The sequence below is a fragment of the Mustela putorius genome, unplaced genomic scaffold (assembly GCF_011764305.1).
Source record: "Mustela putorius furo isolate JIRA1106 unplaced genomic scaffold, ASM1176430v1.1 tig00000129_pilon_pilon_pilon, whole genome shotgun sequence".
NCBI classification, from domain to species: domain Eukaryota; kingdom Metazoa; phylum Chordata; class Mammalia; order Carnivora; family Mustelidae; genus Mustela; species Mustela putorius.
This window is the reverse complement of record NW_025421290.1, coordinates 11,779,240-11,793,146: the sequence shown is the minus strand read 5'-3', so window position 1 is coordinate 11,793,146 and position 13,907 is coordinate 11,779,240. Positions and strand designations below refer to the sequence as shown.

At 41.7% G+C, this 13,907-nt stretch overlaps 1 protein-coding gene across 1 annotated transcript in view; it reads left to right on the top strand.

Annotated features, from left to right (window-relative positions):
• The window catches only part of SLC35F4 (solute carrier family 35 member F4), a 231,207-nt gene extending 217,956 nt beyond the window's left edge, over positions 1–13,251 (top strand). The window contains exons 5-8 of the mRNA XM_004738844.2: positions 5,441–5,566; positions 7,387–7,579; positions 10,648–10,737; positions 12,848–13,251. Of these exons, the coding sequence (XP_004738901.1) occupies positions 5,441–5,566; positions 7,387–7,579; positions 10,648–10,737; positions 12,848–13,089 (651 nt within the window). The 3' untranslated portion in view covers positions 13,090–13,251. The remainder of the gene's footprint in view (positions 1–5,440; positions 5,567–7,386; positions 7,580–10,647; positions 10,738–12,847) is intronic.
• The last annotated feature ends 656 nt before the right edge of the window (positions 13,252–13,907 follow it).

The window sequence follows — 13,907 nt, the reverse complement described above, 5'->3', positions numbered from 1 at the left end:
ATAATATGACCATCCCATGGAAATTAGTAAACTTTTTAAAAAGACCTTTTTTTTTTTAATTGCACAAATGTTGGTGAGAATCCAGCTCTTGCAGCTTTGAAGTAGGGTGTTTTCCCATCTTTAAGATCCTGTCTTGTTTAGCTAGAGCTCTTCAATTCCTGAAAAGCCCCTTAATTAAAAAAAAAAAAAAGTTCTCTTCAAAGAAAATGAACCACTGGCTGGGGATTTTCTCCTCTGTCACTGGTATTGATTGCAGTCCAATCTGAAAAGTAACTCATCTTTTAGATCTTGTCCCTCTCTTATTTTTTAAACTGTTAATTGAAAATTTCTTTCATTTTTAAATTTGCTTGAGTGGAGGGTGGCGAATGGTTCAGCAGACCCCAAACTTCCTTAGCAGATTTAGGAAATGAATTTGTGTCTCTTTGGCTTGACATGCACATATTTTTCTAGCTGTAATTGGGTCCTATGCAGCTAACTCTCCAAACTGTGGCTCTTTTGGACACTTTCCAAGATCTACCACGGACCAACTAGGGTATGTCAGTTAAACGGAATCTTTCGCTGCTTAACCTGCACTTCTCTGAATTCAAATTGGGCTCCAGAGTGCCCTACATCAGGACACTGGAGCTAGGCTGTTACTGACTTGTGCCAATACTATGCATTTAGAGAAGAGTCAAGATAAACTTTGGTTTCCACCCTGCCTTTGGTTGACATTTATGTCGTAACTGTGTAGTCGTGGGCCGTGCAAAATCCTCTATCCAGAACCTTCATGCTTCCTGGAGGAGGCAGCAGAGGATGGGTACTGGCATTCATCCTTATCGTCCCCCTCTTGGCAAGAGAAAAATTCGTGAATACAGGGGGAGAAAGCTGAAGTGGAATGCTCTCCAATTTTACCCCCCGCAAGGAATCCGTAACCCCTTAACAAGATACCATCAATAGATCTGCTCTATCCTCCAGACACACCCTTTAGTTTTTCCATCTGGCCGTTCTTTCCCTCTTTTCTGTCCTGGTCTCCCTTGGAGATCATTTTCAGATGGATTTTATTCACATAAAAATAGATGTGTGTTGAGAGGTGGCGGGTGAGAATCTTGGTTTGGGGGTCTGCACAACTTGGTTCGAACTGTCTGTCCCCCGGCACCCTCTGCGCGCGTGCATACACACACACACACACACACACACACACACACACACACACACAATCCGTATGGCTATACTCTGTCCTCTGCCCACTTCTTTCATTTCTCACACTTCAACTCTTGTCCAATTTCACTGGATCTGAGGAAAACAGATGGTTCACCTTCATGGAACCTTAGATGTAGCATGTGGATAAGCTTAAGGATTCTGCATAGCCTTGGTTTTCCTTGAAAATGGGCTCTATTTAAATAACTCAAAGAGAACAAGAATGATCATCAGTGCAGTTCTCACCAGCCAAGCTATTAATGTGTATCCCACCTTCAGCTGGACATTTAGTCTTGGACTTGAGTACAGCCCTGCCAGCAGCGTACCTTTGAGGGTCTCCATGCTAGAGGCTGCTGTAGGCTTGCTATTCAGGGATCCATTGTGAGTCAGGGGAGCTCCTCCATGCTCACCCAAATTTAGAAACACTGTTCACTAAGGCAAAATAAGGAAAGTTATTTCAGTTGCGATTAGAAAGAGAAGCGATTAAAGGTTCACTTCAATATGCTGAACCCTAGAAGAGCTGGTATCATTACGCAAATAATAATTCTGGGCACCATTTTGTAAGTGGGGGAAGCAGTGAATGTAATGAGGCTAGTGAACCCTCACAGAGATCAAGAGAAGGGCCAGACCCTTGTGGTTTTGAAGGCCTGAGACATAAATAAATAAATAAATAAATAAATAAAACGACGAGACAAGAAAAGAAAACAGCCAAAAGCCAGATGTTCCTCTAGCTTTTATGTGTACAGATGAATCCTTTGAGAGGGGACAGAAGCCTAGCTTTCATGCAGGGTCACATGTGGTCAATAGCACAGTGACATTACTGAATGTTTACCTCCAGAGCCATCTTTGGGCTTGAGGAACACACTCAGCCAGCCTTATGGTGCCCGTCTGATTAGCTCTGAATGTTGACAGCAGGCTCTCAGAGGGGGCTGAGCCCGTGGAGGAAGGCAGCTGGCTCAGGAGGAAATGTCCCTTAAGAGATATGCTGGGCAAATGAGCTAACAAAATCCTCTTCCTCGGGGTACTTGCCCCAGGTGGGCACACCATGACATGAGAGGCCCAAGAGGTTTCCCAAAGCTGAAAATTAGGCTTTGGCATTGTTGTGGTCATTATGGTTACGAACATGCTCACCCGAACCAGATTCAGGGAATGGCAGCGGTGAGTCAGTCTTCTGTCTTATTTAGACACTCTGGTTGGTTATAGGGCTGGAATTGGTGTAGGTTGGGAGGAGAGCCACAGAGGGCACATGAGATGGTGTCTTCTCAGCAGAAGCATCCCTCATCTGGATGCTCACATGTTCAAAGGCATTTGAGGGGCGGGCGCTGTCCCTATGTAGGTGTAGGTGTGCACATAGGAGCACTTCTGACCCAGGATTTCAGGCACAGGCTTCCGGCAGGCACATGTCCCATGTCCCAAGCCCAAGAAGAATCATTTTGTGTTTTTTGTTCAAAAGAACAGACTATGAATCCTTCCTCGGTAACTGATCAATTCTGAAAATACCTGTGACTCAGATTTGTGCTTACACTATTTGTTTTCTGAAAATTCAGAAAGTATCTACTCTGCAGTTGGCCAGTGGTGCCAAGGAAAGCCACTCTGGGATCATCTGAATGACCACTCCACTAAGCCTCCCCCGCACCACCCACCCACAGCCATTTCCCTGCATTTCCTAGAATTACTGAGCTCTCTTCCCTGAGTTCCAGCTGTGTAGATAAGAAACACATCGAACATGTCTTAAAACAGAACCACAGAAAATTTGTTCTGTTAGATAGTTGTGAAATTTAAATTAAAAATGTGGAAAATAATTTAATTTATCTTTTCCTCCCAGGAAACCTATAACACCTATAAATTGCTGTTTATACCATAGAGAAGAATTTTTCTAACATCTCAAACATTCAGATTTTCATGCTTTGAGAACTTAACTAACTACACTGTCGGCCCCCCCAATGTGAAAAACGCTCCTCTCCATGAAGGCAATTGGAGGAGACCCTGCTATAATTGATATGTCAACTTAAGTGGTCCAGCTAATATTTCCACAAGCACTTGAATATAAAATGTAATGGAGCTCTTTAAAAGGCTCATCGCAGTTGTAATTTTGAATTGCTATAAAATTTATAATCTTTGTCCATACCCAATTCCTATCTTGGGAATTTATAATAGACATAGTACATGTATATATTTTTACTAAATGTTGACTCAGAAAAGGAAGTGCTTCTAACTGAAGCCATACCCTGGGGGGGTAATAGTATTAAATGGTCATTGCTTTCCAGACAGCGTTCTTGCTTTTGCCTTTTTTTTTTTTTTTTTTTGGATAGACTGTTTGTTTTCCCAGTTCCCTAAACCTAGAATTCTATATTACGCCTAACTGCATAAACCCAGATATTATGTATTATAGAATAATTTTAATAATTTTAAATATGAAGCAGTACATCATGTTAAAGTTCATTATGATTAATACTGTATTCTAATAACCCTTTCTTGATCTGAACAAGAAAACACAACTGAGACTTGGCCGAAAGAAAACAAATATTGATTCAAACGTAATTGTCCTACAAGCTCAGTCTTAGGAGGGAAATCTGCTTGCGGACCTGAATACTTTGACCCATGAACATTATTTAAACACGAAAGCAAATCAGAAAATGCCAGTGTCTAATGTGCCTTTTCATTTCTCTGAAATCAGACTGCTCAGAGGATCGTTGCAGGTCCTGGGCTGTACTATAAGTCCCCAAATTGAAGAAAATGATCGCCCTCACAGAATTTCCAGGTCTAGATAACGCCCTCCCCATGTTTATTTATGAGTCTCTTACTTCTTGTTTGGAAAATTTCCTTGACACCTCGTGGTGTGTGTATTAGATTCTATTCCCTCTAGTGAGAGGCAAAGCTTAACTAGAACACATGCCTGGGAGCTTTACAGAATATGATATTCACTCAGCAAGAGAAACGCCTCCCATCAAGCAGCCTCCTGGAAAAACGCTTTATGAAGACGGTTTTTCACTGCTGACATGTCAGCATCTGTTCTCAAGTACTCCTGCTGTTTTTCATAAAGGATGTTTAGTATGGAGCTAAGACTGAAACCAACAGTGCACTTGCTTTTGGTGGTCATTAACAAAAGAATTGCTTTAGTAGCATCTAAATTCTATGTGTCATCGCTATCATACTCTTCACTGGCCTGGAGGGAGTCTACAGTCTCATGTTGAAGAGCTCCATTTTGTTGTAATAAATAATGCACTAATAATATTCGGAGGTGCCAAAAAAAAAAGTCACATATGCAGAAGAGCTATCTTGGAGGAATTGATTTATTTGGGAATACTCAGAACTGAACCTTAACAAAGTTAACCGCCAGGTGCCTATATATTTCTTGCAAAGTTACATACATCTTGGTTAAAAAGTCAGTGAGACTATTTCACAAGGAAATGACATATTGTTCCCCATCCCAGGGGCTGTCATTGTACTGTTTACTATAGCTTTGAAATGTTTTCCAGTGGAATCAGATCAAGATAATTTCAGAAACAGGTGCAAATCAGCATTTCACTAAGGGAGTGGACTCCTGTTTTGAATAGATCCAGGATCATATCAATTTATATTAAACATTATTATTTTAATCAAATGATGAATATTTCACTTTATACAGTTAATGCTCTAGAGTAATGGGATAAGTGTATCTTTTTGTGGTTAATTTGCATGTAAATCAAAGGAAGAGCTAGCTTCCATTTGACACACTAATGGCCAGTGCAAACTCAACTCCCTCCTTATAAATCACTGGGAGAGATGGCACGCTTTCCTTTTTTCCCCTTGGCCTAAATTTTGTCTCTTAGCTGCACCAATGTTATGTCTACCTAATCAAGTCCTGTTTATGTGTCAATCTTCAAAATCATGCATTGATCTGAGGAGCAGATGAAAATGTATGCTGAATTGTTTGAAGCAAAAGAATACACTGTAGATAAAAATGCTCTGGAGGATTAGGAAATCCTATTAAATTTATTTCACCAACATGTGTATTAATCTCTAAGAAGTTGAGCTAAAAGATTAAACTGCAAGTACTAGCTCTTAATTAGAATGTGAGCAGCTTTTATATTCTCTGTCTGGATGTCTCATGAGCATACTGATTTCTTGTTAATACTGACCCTTCCTGCATTGAAACAGAGATGTACGAGAGGTAATTGGGTTTGAGGAAGCATTTAGCAACTCTCATGAAGTCTTCAATTGCTTGCCCTGAGATATGGAGGCATCAGGGGTTTTTTTAATCTCTTTGCATTCTATTTGACAGATAGTCGCTGCAATCATGGCCATTACTGGCATCGTCATGATGGCATATGCAGATAATTTCCATACGGATTCGATCATAGGTGTGGCATTCGCAGTGGGCTCAGCCTCTACATCTGCATTATATAAGGTATGTTGTGCCTTTTTTTAATGTCATTGGCTGTCATTCGTAGCTTAAACTCAAGTAATAAAGGAAGCCAGGACAACGAAAGTCTTGGCATGAGGAAAAAAAAAAAAAAAAAGATGGTTTAAATAAGACTAAGTACCATTTACTGGGTACTTGCTACATGCTGGGCACTTGCCAGAAGTTTTCACCTGTGTTGACTCAACTTTCTGAGGCACAGGCACTTACCCCCACTTTCCAGATGAAGAAACTGAGGCTTAAAAGATTAGTAACTTGCCCAGGGGCATACAGCCAGGAAGTGATAGAAAGATTTAAATTCTGACTGGCCACCTCCAAAGCCCATGCTCCACACCTCTGCCTGTCCACAGTCATCAACCAGTTGCAGCAGGGGCTGAGAAGGACCCCCTCCTCTCTTTAAGGTTCTTTATGTTAACTGCCTACAGTCATTACCTTAACCCAATGAGGTGTTAAAAATTACAAGAAGCTGTCACTCGTGAGCTGACTGCTACGTATTAACCCGAAGCCACAGGAACTTCTGTTATTAGTGAAACGAAGGGCCTCCTTTCCTCTCTGATGGATACTCTGGGTCTGCCCTATGTACTTACCACTCGTTCTCTGCTGGAGCTGCCACTTTTGAGAGCCAGCTTTGAGGAGGTAGCTAAGGCACTGTTCCACTTTCACCTCTCTTGGTGTTTCAATGAGAAAATGCTCTGTGAAAAGCAGGAAACGCCCTTCGCATCCCTCCTGAGTGCCTGTTCTGATTATTCACCAACACTGCGGCTCCGGGCTCCGAGGGCACTGAGTCTATTTCCATATTGACATTTCCTGGCCCACTGATTCTGTGACTGGCTTGACAAGTTTTCACTCAATTGCCATTAGTGTCTAACTGGCCCCCAACTGAAACTCCTCTGAAGTGTCTAATGAGACCAAAGAACAGCACGTGGTCAAGTTCTCTTGATTCAGTTTCTCAAGAGAAAAAAAATAAGTTCAGTTGAAATTAAAAGCAACACATGGAATTGCTATGTGACTGGGATGGCTGTCTTTTCGAGAGAATTCTCCTGACCATGTCATAGATGTACTCATCCTGGGAGCAGTAACATTTGAAGACACGCATAAAATCAAATGTGCGCCGTCGGAAAGATCTGCTTTGTTCTATGTTGTTTGAGGATTAATATAGGAAGCAGAAGGGTTATAAAGCCAAGAACTATCAACTCGACCCCTGGCTCCTCCTCAGCCCAATGTGACTTTATGTTGGCCATTCATATCTCCTTGCTACCTTCTTCTGTACACAGATTTATATCCAGAAAAAAATTTTTTTTAATCTGGAGAATAAACAGAGTATTTGTGAAAATAAGTTAAGCTCCGAGAGAAAAGTGCTTATAAACCCAAGGCATCATTATTACATCTCTCAACAACATAATGATCGTCTCTCTGTCTAGTTTAGTTTTTGGTATCTGTCAGATTATGGGTAAAATGAATCCCATCCTTGAGGGGAAGAATTGACGGCATCTCAGCCCTAGATTTTCCTGGGTTTGTCTACACGCTTAGTTATCATTCACCCTATACCCATCCCTGATGGTGGTTAACACAGTGCCTGCAGTTGTTTCCAACATCGTAAGGAATTCATTTTATGGCATTTGCTGTTTCATGTGAAGACAACAGGGCATCTTACTTATCTCAATGGCCCATTTACTGTCATGGAGACGGTGGGGTAAGAAGAAATAGAGGATAAACTTTGAGTTGGTCAGTTCATTGTGTAGAACTTGCCTTGCTGCTCTAGCCAAGTCTCTAACTGTGTGGCTAAGGAGTTTCTTTCCCAATCCAAGGTCTTGTTCAAGATGTTTCTTGGAAGTGCCAACTTCGGTGAAGCAGCACACTTTGTCTCCACGTTGGGTTTCTTCAACTTGATCTTCATCTCTTTTACCCCGGTCATCCTGTATTTCACCAAGGTAGAGCACTGGTCATCATTTGCAGCTCTGCCGTGGGGCTATCTCTGTGGGATGGCCGGGCTGTGGCTGGGTAAGTGGCCCTGGGTTTTGCCTTCCATTCCCTACATCATTTTTGACCTTTCCTTGGATTAGATAAATGAACATAGTAGGGTTATTCCCTTGGGAACCTTTGTCTTCTGTTTCCCGAACTTACTTAAGGTTGGCTAATGGTCAGAAGGTTCTCTGCAGGCTATTGCTTGTATAGATCAGAGATGTTCAACTGGTATATCTCTCACGAAGTAAGGTGTGAGCTAGAGGCCTAGACCACTCCGATCACCACTGGGCTTCAAACAGCCTTGTCTATTCTTCATGTTGTCCTGTATGATGTCACTGTGTTCCAGCATAGCATGGTGCACCAGGCAGAGGGAGAGAGGAGATGGTACATTCAAGGTGCTCAGAGTGGATCAAAATGGCTGGAGCACCAAGTGCAGGAAGAATAGGGAGGAAAGAAGGAAATGACATTCTGGAAAGAAACAGGTCATGAAGGAGCTGGAAACCCATTAAAGGGAGTAAATCCATTTAAAAATCTTTAAGCAGAGGTGACAGGCTCCCATCTGCATTTTAGTCAGCCAGCTCTGGCTGTGTATGGAGAATGAATTTGAGATAGGAAGCCCTCAGCAAGCAAGAGAAGGCAGAACTGGACTTGGTCACCCTGCCAAGTAGGTTGTGCCTAGTCGGTGACCAAGAAAAAATCACCTGGAGTCTTTTTAATGTTCTCTCTCCAAATTCCCCAGACTCAGGGTGGTCAGCTGCACCTGAGCAACCAGGGGACTGTGACTTTCCAGCTGTGCTGCTTCTGTCACCCACTGTAAAAGGAGCCTGAAAAATAATGAGCCCACTCTTGTCTCCCTAAGCCTGTGAACAACAGCACTGACTACATGACTCAATGTCCCTTTACTCAGAACCAAATAACTTTCATTCTGCTCCTCTGTCTTCACCCTTCCCAAGGACAGCCCCCTCTGCCTGATCCCCATTTTCCCACCACACTTGACCTGCGGGATGTCTGCCAACCCTCAGCTGATCTTTTATCAAGGTGGCATAATCCGAAGCAGCTTTGCAGTTCCTGGGAGAAAACCATTGGTCTGGTTTTCATTCCCACAGAAGCCTTGGGTTATCTTTTCTCTACTTTGGCCCAGGCCCCTAAGCAGGGGGTGAGACCAGAAAAGGATCAAATGTTGATTGTTGATCTTTGAATTCTACTTTTGAAGTCGAAAGATATGTAGTTATGACCTTTCATAACCTCTGCTAAATTGAGTAGAAATCAATAGCAGTATTTCCATAAGACCCAAACATCCTAATTAAAAGTGCCTCGATAATTTCCTGGTCAAAATTGTGTATGCATGATCTCCAACTTACTGCAAAGTAGCCCTTCACCAACATATGTCCCTTGGCTTGGTCCATTCACCTGACATGTCTGTGTCCCACTGAAACTTGGGCGAGGCCTCATGCTACAGATAGCATATTGAATTATATATCCTTGTCCTTAGGTTGTCAGAAAAATGAGTAAGTGTTCTACCTAAAGAACTAATTAAAAACAGACAACACATTTCAGTGAAGCCACCTGTTTTTTGCTGAGTGGGAAGGGCTCAGTTCTCACCCAAATACCAGTACTTTCAATCTGCTGAAATAATCCAGTTCAGCCGATAAAAGAGCAGTACAGGAGATTAGCATAATCTGTGTAGGATTGAATACCTTCCTGACTTGCTGGAGTGTGCCATATTTGACTCCCTGAGTCTACGGAGAGAGTTGAGGGGCTGGAATAGTCATTCCCATTGTAGCTCTGCCATGAAGGAAAAACAATTATTAACTTTGGAAGGTCCTCTGCCTTGATTGCCACCACTATTGTACAATAATTATGAAAGAGCCCATGTTTTATGAAAGTTCAACCCACTGTCTCTATCTACCAAGTACAAGTGACTCCAGATAACAAAGTTAGTGGGCTTAATTAAGGCAGGGATTATAAATAGCAGTAGAAGAATAAACACTGTCCTGGAGTAGTTCTAGAACCATCTTTGGTTCCTTAGAGATATAGGCAGTATGGTTGAATCATTTACATACAGATCTCTCTGAATTGAGGACCATTCCTAGTTGTTAATATTTGTTTCTCTAAACAACCCCTAAAAGAAACACAATTGAAATCCATTAAAATAATGCTATGTAGGGGCACCTGGGTGGCTCAGTGGGTTAAGCATCAGAGTCTTGGTCTCAGTTCAGGTCCTGATCTCTTAAGACCCAAACATCCTGATTAAAAGTGTCCAATTTCCTGGCCAAAATCAACCTAGCCAGGAACCATCACAAAACCCAAATTCCGTGTGGAACCTACTTGAGATGAAATGAAATAAAATAATGCTATGTAGTTTATCATTGTTTCTCTTTTTTATCATAGTTTTTCTTTCAAAAACATATATTTTTGATCATTTTTGTAGGGGGTAGATGATTATTTTATATTTTACTAAAAAGATCCAAAATATTAATTCAAATATATCTAGTTATACCTTCCTTTGGTTCTGTGGCCCTGCCCTTGGATAATCTGTGCACAAATCAGGATGTGGAAAAGAGCCCTGGGGTTCAGTGCATTACACTGAACACACTTTCATTTGCCTGTATGATGCTCACCACGAGGGAAAGGAAATAAAACAGCATAGGCCATCCTTGGATAGAGCTTCATTTAGGCAGTAACAGGAGAGCCTTTTCATTATCCAGGAATATGGCGTCATACAACAAAGTAACAAAGGGAAAAAAATCCAAACTTCAAACAGTCCTCTGCTCCCAACCTCTGGCTGGCCCCAGCCTGCCTTTATAGTGCTAATAAGCAGTGTCCTGAATTGATTGTTTCACTGCTTTGGATTTGTTCTAAACGCCCTTTGCCAGCCAACTGGCAAGAGATCAGGCAGCCAAGGTGACAGAGGAGAAAAGAGAATAGACTACTTCAATCGAGAAACTCGTGCATCTGGCTCCCAAATTAGAGGATTAATTGACCAAAGGTGCGGACTGTGTAGAAGGCAGGTTTAGCAAAAACACTGGTTCTATTATGTGAAGAAGGAAAGAGCCCAGCAGATCAGTTTGCCTTCATCCTCTGTATCCTCCTGTGTTTTTCAGCCTTCAACATCCTGGTGAATGTCGGCGTGGTGCTGACATACCCAATCTTGATCTCCATTGGGACCGTGCTCAGTGTCCCCGGAAATGCAGGTACCGGTCGCATTTGACAAGTGCGCCATCTCTTGCCTCTGTTCCTTTCACACCCTGAGTGGTTTCTTCGAACAATTGTGAATTATGTCCCTTGCCTTGGAAGATGTTTTTAAATATCGGGAAGGTGGCAGACAACAGAATAACTATGCAGCAGATTTAAAATTTGCAGCTATAAACACTGTTTTTACTCAGTCGTGCTTTTAGAATTAAATACCAAATGTATCATTTGGGTTTCATGTAATCTCCCTGACAACCTAATTTTGCAGTATTTTTAGAGGAAGTCCTGTGGAAACAAAAGGCATCCCAGCCGAGGACTCTCAAGTACACGTCACTAATGAAAGTGTAGGAAACGTTCAGGGTGTGGGCTCCCCATCAGACTATCCGTGGGGAGCAGCAGAAGCTTCTCCTGGGGGCCGAGCAGATGGCCCTCTGGAATATGTACAGGAGAAAGCAATTGGGCTCACTTTGGGAACAAGAAGAGAGGCTATTTTTCCAGGATGATCTTTATAGTGAAACGTGTCAATGGAGCAAGTTATGAAAGTGAGGGATTTGGAAGACCATACGGTCCTCACTGTGAGATTTTATTTTTCCAAGTCTCAGGTACCCAACTTTCTCCTAATCATCAGGTACTCATTGAGCCTTTACTGTGTGGAGAACTGTAGAAGAAACAGGGAGGGGGAAAAGATATTATTGTTCCCCTAAGAAACTTACACCAAATTTGTAAAAACAAGATCAACATATATGAAATAACTTAACACCCCACTGTGGGATTTATTAGCAAATGCTAAATGGTGTGAGACAGACTCATGGGACTACCAGATACCCGGAGGAAAGAAATATGAGTGAAGAGTGGAGTTGTCAAAGAATTTCATTCATTCACCTAGGGATCCAGTCACTCAACAAATCATTTCTAAGCACTTAGGACATGTCAGGAACAGTACTAATGCTGGTGAGAGTTTGTATGTATACTCTGAACCATGTAGTGTACAGAGGGAGAAAAAAGAATTCAGTAGTTACAACGTAGAGACAGAATTGTATTGATAGAGGTGTGTAATGAATGCTCTGGGAGCACACAGGAGGGGGCATCCAGGAGGGCTTCCTGTAAGAAGCCAAAAGAGAGAGATATGAGAAGGAATGGGCATTCTATGTAAATAGAACAATCTGGGCATTACCAACAATTCCACTACTAGGTACATATGCTGAAAAAAATAGAAAACGAGACCTTAAAATATACTTGTATGTGAACACTCATTGCAGCACTATTCATGGTGGCCAAAAAGTGGAAACACCCAAATGTCCATCCACAGATGAACCAATAACCAAGTTGTGATACGATGGGCTATCATTCAGCCATAAGAAGGCAGGAAGTACGGGTACATGCTCCCACATGGTTGAACTTCAAAAACGTCATGTTAAGTGAAAGAAGCCACATGCAAAAAAGTCACATTTGGTGTGATTTCGTTTATATGGAATCTCTGGAACAAGTTAATCCATGGAAACAAACATCAGATTCCCACACAGGAATTGGGAGGTTGGGGAAGGGCTTGGGGAGTAACTGCTTCAGGGATAAGGGGTTTGAATTTGAAGTGATGGAGATGTTCTGGATTCAGACGGAGGTGGCAATTGTACAACACTGTGGCCTACAAAATGCCACTAAATTCATGTGAAAAGAATTCATTTTAATTTGTAGGAACTTCACCTCCATTAAAAATTCTTTAAAAAGAACAGGAGGTCCCAAAATGTAGGCATTAACAAACGTGGCCCATTTGGAAAATCCTCAGCAGCCCAGTGAATCTGGAGAAGTGTGAAGGGATGCAGAGGAGAAGTTTCGAGAAATAAAACTGCAGAGGCAACTAAGTGAGATGACATGAGCCTTGAAGGATAAGTCTGACTTAGAGAGAAGAACAGAAAGCAAACAAAGGCAACAATAGAATGATATGGACAAAGGAAAGCGAGGAGCGGAGTTGTCAAGGAAGTTCATTCATTCACCTTGTTGAAAGAACAAGGGAGACTTTAGAAATTTCTAGAAGTGGCACTGACAGTGGTTATTATTCTCAGAGAAGCTTAGAATCAGTCCTAGCCTGTGACAGACCTGATTTTTCTTCCCTAGCTGTGGATCTCCTGAAACAGGAGGTGATCTTCAATGTCGTCCGCCTGGCCGCTACCATTGTCATTTGCATTGGGTTTCTGCTGATGTTGTTGCCAGAGGAGTGGGACGAAATCACCCTGAGATTCATCAACAGCCTGAAGGAAAAGAAGAGTGAGGAACATGTGGAGGACATCACTGATTCTAGTGTACACCTGCGGACCAGAAGCAGGGCCAATGGGACAGTGTCTATACCCCTGGCTTAATGAGGGACCCATTTTGGATGCACGTGTATGTATATTCTGTGAATATAGTAAATTTTTCTCACTACCTGTACACTCAAATGACAGTATTAATTCTGGATTTGGATAAGTCATAGGTGAAATCATGCCAAGGATAAAAGTTTACATTTATATGCTTATCAAGGAACTGGTGTAAATAATCATAATAAAAATTTTTTATTAAAATATATTCATCTTTATTCTATTTCTTCTGTTTTAGAGGGAATTGCCTGCCCCTAATTTGCAAAATTTCCTGAAAACATGAGACTCTACTAAGTTATGGGTTTATCATCACCTTACCCTCACTGGAAACTGAAATATTTTTGTTCCATCAGAGAAAGTTGCATAAGAAAACACATGTACAGGATACACACTTTATATTGGGACGCCTGGGTGGCTCAGTTGGTTAAGCAGCTGCCTTCAGCTCAGGTCATGATCCCAGCATCCTGGGATCGAGTCCCACATCGGGCTCTTTGCTCGGCAGGGAGCCTGCTTCTCTCTCTGCCTCTGCCTGCCATTCTGTCTGCCTGTGCTCGCTTGCTCTCTCTCTCTCTGACAAATAAATAAATAAAATCTTAAAAAAAAAAAAGATACACACCATATATATATATATATATATATATATATATATATATATTTAAGTCCAATAAGTCCCTTAAGTTTGAAAGCTGGGAAGTAATTAAACAACTATCAAAAGAGAATCTTCTATATGCAAGACTTACACTAGGAAAAATGAAGGTGTGAAGACAGAGAAGACTCCGTCTCTACTTCCAACGTGCTTAGAGTAGTATAGAACATAAGAG